This window comes from Bos indicus x Bos taurus, chromosome 11, assembly GCF_003369695.1.
Source record: "Bos indicus x Bos taurus breed Angus x Brahman F1 hybrid chromosome 11, Bos_hybrid_MaternalHap_v2.0, whole genome shotgun sequence".
Classification (NCBI taxonomy): Eukaryota; Metazoa; Chordata; class Mammalia; order Artiodactyla; family Bovidae; genus Bos; species Bos indicus x Bos taurus.
The window spans coordinates 92,769,925-92,777,421 of record NC_040086.1 but is presented as its reverse complement, the minus strand read 5'-3'; the positions used below and the strand labels follow the sequence as shown (position 1 = coordinate 92,777,421).

At 40.7% G+C, this 7,497-nt stretch overlaps 1 protein-coding gene across 1 annotated transcript in view; it reads right to left on the bottom strand.

Annotated features, from left to right (window-relative positions):
* Positions 1 to 1,686: 1,686 nt before the first annotated feature.
* Positions 1,687 to 7,497, bottom strand: part of LOC113900786 (olfactory receptor 1N1-like) — a 29,866-nt gene continuing 24,055 nt past the window's right edge. The window contains exon 2 of the mRNA XM_027554427.1: positions 1,687 to 2,624. Coding sequence (XP_027410228.1) covers positions 1,687 to 2,624 — 938 coding nt within the window. The remainder of the gene's footprint in view (positions 2,625 to 7,497) is intronic.

Sequence of the window (7,497 nt, the reverse complement as noted above, 5' to 3'; positions counted from 1 at the left end):
CCTACCAGGCTTCTCCGTCCATGGGATTCTCCAGGCAAGAACACTGGAGTGGGTTGTCTTTTCCTTCTCCGATGCATGAAAGTGGAAAGTGAAAGTGAAGTCACTCAGTCATGTCTGACTCTTAGTGACCCCATGGACTGCAGCCTACCAGGCTCCTCCATCCATGGAATTTCCAGGCAACAGTACTGGAGTGGGGTGCCATTGCCTTCTCCCATATATATACACTACCTTGTGTAAAATAGGTAGCTAGTGAGAACAGGCTGTGTAGCACAGGGAGCTCAGCTTGGTGCTCTGTGATGAACTAGAGGGGTGGGAGGAAGGTCCAAGAGGGAAGGAATACATGTATACATGTAGCTAATACACTTCATTATATAGCAGAAAGTAACACAACATTGCAGGGCAATCATGCTTCATTACTAAAAAGGGAAAAAAAGAAAGCCCCTCTCACCGAGTCAAGGACCCTAGAGAGACTATCCAGAAAGGAGATCTTGAGGGAACAGAAGCCCCACCTCCAATCAGCAAACAAATGGAATCGTCAAGTACTAAGATGAGGCGTGCCGCTTGAAATGATTCACATTTGTGCCTTCCACTGCTGAAGGCTGGGAGAGTTTAATTCCATGAAGGATGCTCAGTAATGAAAATTAATTTACACATATAGGTATTGTGAGACATTTTAAGACAGACTGAGTATGAGAAACAAACTGCTTTGGGGAGGGGTTTTAGGTAGCCAGTAGACTCCTGGTCACACCAGGAGGATGTGAGGAGTCAAAATTTTATGGTCTTTATTTTTAACAATAATATTTTTAATGTGTTTAAGATTCTTAAAGGCAGAAGAAAACTTAGGTGCCCATAAAAAGGTTGGTTTTTCCCCTATCTCTGCAATTGTTTAAGCTTTGGTGCCCCTTTTAGATCTGACAACAAACCTGAAAGTAAATAAGGAAAAGTTTGCAGTGTTCACTCCTTCAGGTCACACAAAAGATGCTTGGCATTGAACATTTTGGCCTGTAAGTAGGGTGAAGAGGCAGCCCATGGAACTCAATCATCTTTCCTGGTTGAAATTTTGGCAAACCATGGAATATAAAGTAACCATCATGGAAACCTAAACATTGAAATATCAGTCTTCTGTCAGGGAAGTCTTTACCTATTTTGCATCTCCTAGAATGGACTTAATACTCTTTATTTCTTTTGTTCAAACCTCCACTTAGTGCTATAAACATAGAGATGACCACCAATTTTATGACTGACAAATTAACAACCTGGAATGAAAGTGTCATGAAAGCAGGGTCAATGTCTTGTTTAGGGTTCTATTCCCAGAACTTATTAAACCTCCCCTCACATAGTAGGTGTCTGGTGTATATTTGTTAAATGAATGGATCTCAAAGAAAAGATTTTTATACCTTTTCAGTGAAAGAGGGATGAAGATTGAGAATGATGCTAATAATAATAGCCATCATTTATTAAAAACATCCTATTATGAGCCAGTATACTACACACATTTTCTAGTTTATCTTAGTTAATCCTCCAAGTCACATTATTAAATAGAGATTACATTTCCATTTGATTGATGAGAAGTCTAAGTTTCAGCAAGGTTAGGTAACTTTTATGATTATTGTGTGGCAGATCAAAACTGAAGCCAAGTTTGACTTCAAGTCTATGTCTTTTCACTGAAAGTTACTATCACTAGAGCTAAGAAGCAGTAATTCTCCTATGACTGAGGAGCCTCTTAAGGGCCACCTTCATGTCCTTGTTTCGTAGGCTGTAGATGAAGGGGTTCAGCATGGGGGTCACTAGAGTGTACACTGCAGCTGCTGCAATGTCCTTGTCTTCAGAGGCAACGGATGGAGGACACAGATAGGCACTGAACAGGGTCCCATAGAAGACACAGATGACACAAAGATGGGAACTGCAGGTGGAAAAGGCCTTGCTACCCCCACCTGGTGTTCGGACCCTCAGAACGGCAGATACAATGTGAATGTAGGAGATGACAATGCATATGAAGGGGACCATGAGCACGGTGCCTCCTAAGGCAAAGACCATCAACTCATTGATGCGGGTGTCAGAACAGGACAGCTTCAGGACAGGAATTATGTCACAGAAAAAGTGAGCTATTTCCCCAACAACACAGAAGGACAGCCGAGCCATGAGGAGGGTGTGAGTCAAGGCAACAATGTGGGTGAGGATCCAACACAGTGCAAGCAGCAGGGAACAGACTCGCAGACTCATAACCGTGCAGTAGTGGAGAGGGCGGCAAATGGCCACGTAGCGATCGTATGCCATCACGGCCAGGAAGAAGCTGTCCAGATCACCGAACATCAGAAAGAAGTACATCTGTGTGAGGCAGCCAACATAGGAGATGGTATGAAGTTGTGTCTGTATATTTACCAGCATCTTGGTTACTGTGGAGGATGTTAAACCCATGTCAACATAAGACAGGTTGGCCAAAAAGAAATACTTGGGGGTGTGGAGGTGTGGGTCAGAGCTGATGGCCAGGATGATGAGCACATTCCCCATCAAGGTGACAAGATACATACACAGGAAAATTCCAAAGAATAACTGCTGTTGCTCTGGCGAGCCAGGTATTCCTCGCAGGAAAAATTCAGAAATGCTGGTTTGGTTTTCCATGACTCTGCTGCATCTAGAAGGTAGGAAGGAGAGAGAATGCTAGATTTCTTCTAGAACTCTGTGCCGTCTGTCAAATTTTCCAACTCCCAAATCTCCCTTTTATTTCATTTTCATCCCCAATCTGGACTTCACCTCCAATCTGACCATACTTCTTTCTTTCCTCCTTATGAATATCATAGCTTTTTTTTCTTTCCTCTCTCTTCCCTCTGGTCAATCTTTTATACAGAAATGATTCTTTTAGGGAGTCTCTGGGCATATTCAGCTTCAGTCTTACAAAGTTTTGGTCTACTTCTGCAGCCCTGTATCAGTGTCATCATTTTTAGTAGCATGGACACACGTGTAGGTGGAGGTGAGCTAAATCTTATACTCTGTTGATAGCTCTTGAATTCCATAAAAAATTGTTTTTAAAGCCCTCACAATATCTCATTTTAGAGTGAAGGGCATTATTTTCTTATCTTTTCTTCTGAAATAGAAACTATGGAGTGCATTTTTCGCCTGCCTTTCAGTTTTCATCATTGGCATAGGGTCATCCTGCAGCTAACATTTGCATCCACTTGCTACATGTTAGGTGCTCAACTAAGCACTTCATACAGACTGTCTGCTTTAGCCCTTACACAAAACAAGGAAGGAGAGATTGTTATGCTTAAGGCCGTGTGTTGAAGAAAACTGAGGCTAAGATTACTTGAATCACTTGCACCAACAATTTGCAAATATTGGAGCTGGAATTCAAACCCATGCACTAGATGCCAGAGACTGAATAATAAATCAATATAGATAGAAAGTGGTTTTCTATTTATATTTTATTTTATATTTTATCTTTATACTTTATATTTATATTTTATCTCTAAGTATTTCTATTTTATTTTTTATTATTTTTTAATTTTTAATTTAAATTTATTTATTTTAATTGGAGGCTAATTACCTTACAATATTGTATTGGTTTTGCCATACATCAACATGAATCCGCCATGGGTGCACTGGGATGACCCAGAAGTATTTTTATTTTAGAATCTTTAACCTCACCTTGTGGTTTTTCTATCTTATATACTTATTTTTCATAGAAGAATAATGAAATTTAAGAACTAGATAGAACCTACAGGATCATATGGCATTCCTGGGTGATTCAGTGGTAAAGAATCCACCTGCCAATACAGGAGTCAAAGGAGATGCAGAGTCAATCCCTGGGTCAAGAATATCCCCTGGAGGAGGAAATGGTCCCCAATTCAGTATTCTTGTCAGGAAAGTCCCATAGACAGAGGAGCCTGCTGAGCTGTAGTCTGTGGGGTCACAAAGAGTTGGAGATGAATGAATGACTGAGCACACACACACATACAAGATCATATGGTCTAGAGATCCCCAAACATTGGTCACAATCATAACCAGATGAGACGCTTTTAAAAAACACAGACTCCTCAGACTTACCCAGATTTACTGAGTTAAATTTTTTAGGATATAGTCTGGTTACCCAGTTTAAATATTGGGTATTATTTAAAAACAAAAACTAAATTCTCAAGTATTTTAATGCTCAACAGAGACTAAGAAGGGCTTCCCTCGTGGCTCAGATGGTAAGAATCTCCCTGCAATGCAAGAGACCCGGGTTCCATACCAGGGTCCAGAAGGTCCACTGGAGAAAGAAAGGACAATCCACTCCAGCATTCTTGTCTGAAGAATTCCACGGACAGAGGAGCCTGGCGGGCTACAATCCATGGGTCACAAGAAGTTGGACACAACTGAGTGATTAACACTTTCACTTTTTCAGAGACTAAGAATAAATAATTTTGCTTAACTCTTCCATTTGATTCACACATGAATAAGCTAAAGTTCAAAAATAAAGTTATTGAAATAATTTACGCTGTGCTTTAGAGGAAGATATGGAATGACAACTGGGATATTCAGCCTCTCTGACTATTGCCCTTTCTGTTAAGGCAGTTATGTTTATCATTATTTTTTTTTTGTTATCACTATCTTGCAGGTCTAAATATGTTCCTATTCTTAACTTCTATTCAAACTCCACACTTAAAGAAAAAGTTACCAATAGATGGACAAGAAGATTTACTGAAACATTATTCATATTTTGAAGTTAATACTTCATGAACATGAAGAATATCTGAACACTATTGCATATTTATTTATTCCTGAACCCTATACTAATTTAGGAATGTATCTCAGAACTATATAACTTTTCCCAAGAGACAACAAAACCACAAACTAAGTTATTTTTCTCCTACTCCATCTTTCCATGGAGAATACGATGCCTCACAAAGATTGGACTCCCCTGAATGGGCACATTCTAATAACCATGTTCTGGAAAGTGACAGATTCTTAAGACCCAAATGATTGTGTATCTCATTGAGAGGAGAATGATACAGATTGAGTGACTAGACAATTTTATCCTTTCCTGACTGCAGACCTTGCCTTTAGTGAGAAAGTCCACTCATCCCCACAAAGCTTCTCAAGGGGACTGTAAGTTATCTTAGGATGGAGTTGCATTTGGTTCACTATATCTGACAGCGTGTAAGCCTGAATCAGGTTATTCCCTTAATGCTCTCTTCATCAATAGCACTGACCATTTAACATCAGAAAAATTTCAAATCCTCAAAAAAGGGTCTAAAACTCTCCATTGTCAACCCTGCTTTTTACCTTTGTCTTTTTTTTTTTTTTCCTATAAAGGGCCTTATCCTTTGATTCTGTTGTCCTATTCTTTGGTTCTTCTTTCCCTAAAAGAGTTTCTCAGCCTTCATCCTGACTATAACCTCAAAAAACTCTACAGCTCTTAGAGACAAAAATGAGCAACTCCAGATCCTTGGGCCAACCTCTGGCTTTGTCACCTCAGAGTGATAAGTTCCCTTTACTTACTTCTGCTGCTTCTTCACCTACTGTGTCTGCCAACAGGAAAAGATGGCTTGGCCTTGACGGAGAGGATTTTTCCAAAGGCAGGGCTTACTAGTTTGCAACTATTTGTCTCATTTCTCTTCTTACTGCTATACCAGTTACCAGGAAGAAGGCACTATGCTGCTGCTACTGCTGCTAAGTCGCTTCAGTTGTGTCCAACTCTGTGTGACCCCAGAGACGGCAGCCCACCAGGCTCCCCCATCCCTGGGATTCTCCAGGCAAGAACACTGAGCGGGTTGCCATTTCCTTCTCCAATGCATGAAAGTGAAAAGTGAAAGTGAAGTCGCTCAGTCGTGTCTGACTCTTAGCAACCCCATGGAATGCAGCCCACCAGGCTCCTCTGTCCATGGGATTTTCCAGGCAAGAGTACTGGAGTGGGTTGCCATTGCCTTCTCTGAGAAGGCATTGTGGTTATCCTTAATTTGGAAGGAAGGAGGAAAGAGCTCAGATTCTTCCTGACAACCTTTGTGATGGGATTATGTGGAATCAGAATTTAGGATCAAGAATAATCAATACAATTGGCAAATATCCAGAAACATAAGTCAGATTGCTAAACTGATGTTATAAACAAGTTTAGGGTGAGGAAGGGAGAGAAAGAAATACCAGAATTCCCAGTAAGGAGCCCAAGAAATCAGCAAAAGATTGCAAAGGCAAGCCATGGCTAGGTGTGAAGGGGAATTTAGAGCAATCACAGTTACCTTTGCCAACTGGAACAGAGAAGCCCAGAATGAAGAGTATTTAAGACTGTCTGGGGCACATGGTACCAGAGAAGGCAATGGCACCCCACTCCAGTACTCTTGCCTGGAGAATCCCAGGGACGAGGGAGCCTCGTGGGCTGCCGTCTATGGGGTCACACAGAGTCGGACACAACTGAAGTGACTTAGCAGCAGCAGCGGCACATGGTACACTGACCCCACTCAGGTCTACAGAAATTTTGGAATATTTTATATTTTGAAACCTGAACAAGGGACTCAGAAATGGAGAGGATGCATCAGACTATACCAGGAAGAGGCTGAACAGGGCTCTACATTGGCCATATGTAGACAGGGCATCATGGGAAAGAGTTCCCCAGAGCCTTGTTAGAACAGTCATAATTGCCCAGTTTCTCCTCTGTATCCCATATAATAGATTAAATTAGTACAGTGTTGGCTTCATTAAAACAACTTGGAAGCTTTACTGCTTTCTCTTGTTAAATGGTAGCATTAAGGATTGGTGTTATTTGTATTGATTTGTAATTGCAGTCCATGACCAAAATGCCACTTTCTATGTAAAGAAGTCTCCTAGCTGCCCCCTTGCAACAAGATTCCTGCCCCTAACTCCTCCTTTAAAGAAATCCAGAAACTGCCTGTATTCACATGTGCAGTTTAGCGGCATATGACATACTTAAAGAATTCTTGAACTTCTGGTTAAAGATGTTATATTAGAGCCATGCATTCAATTTTACTGTCCCCTCAAACCTATTAAAAGTAAAGTGACTTAAAAAATTTTTTAATATAAATTTATTTATTTTAATTGGAGGTTAATTACTTTACCATATTGTATTGGTTTTGCCATACATCAACATGAATCTGCCACAGGTATACACGTGTTCCCCATCCTGAAACCCCCTCTCTCTTCCCTCCCTGTACCATCCCTCTGGGTCGTCTCAGAGCACCAGCCCCAAGCATCCAGTATCATGCATCGAACCTGGACTGGCGACTCATTTCATATATGATATTAAGTGACTTTTTTAAAAAAGACATAAAACCCATGAAGGCAGAGAAGAGTGGAAAGCAAACAGTAGTAAAATGTCAGAAGCTGGAAAGCAAAGGGATGAGTGAGTGGTGATCAAAACGCTCTTTCTTTCCTCAACTTGACTAAATGTTAGACAGTTTTTTCCTGACTATAGACTGCTGACCTCCCATTTTTTAGAACATCTAACTTTAGAAAAATTGTGTTTTAAAGTTCTTTCTTAGCCCTTTTGGGCTGTAAATCTCCCAGGCT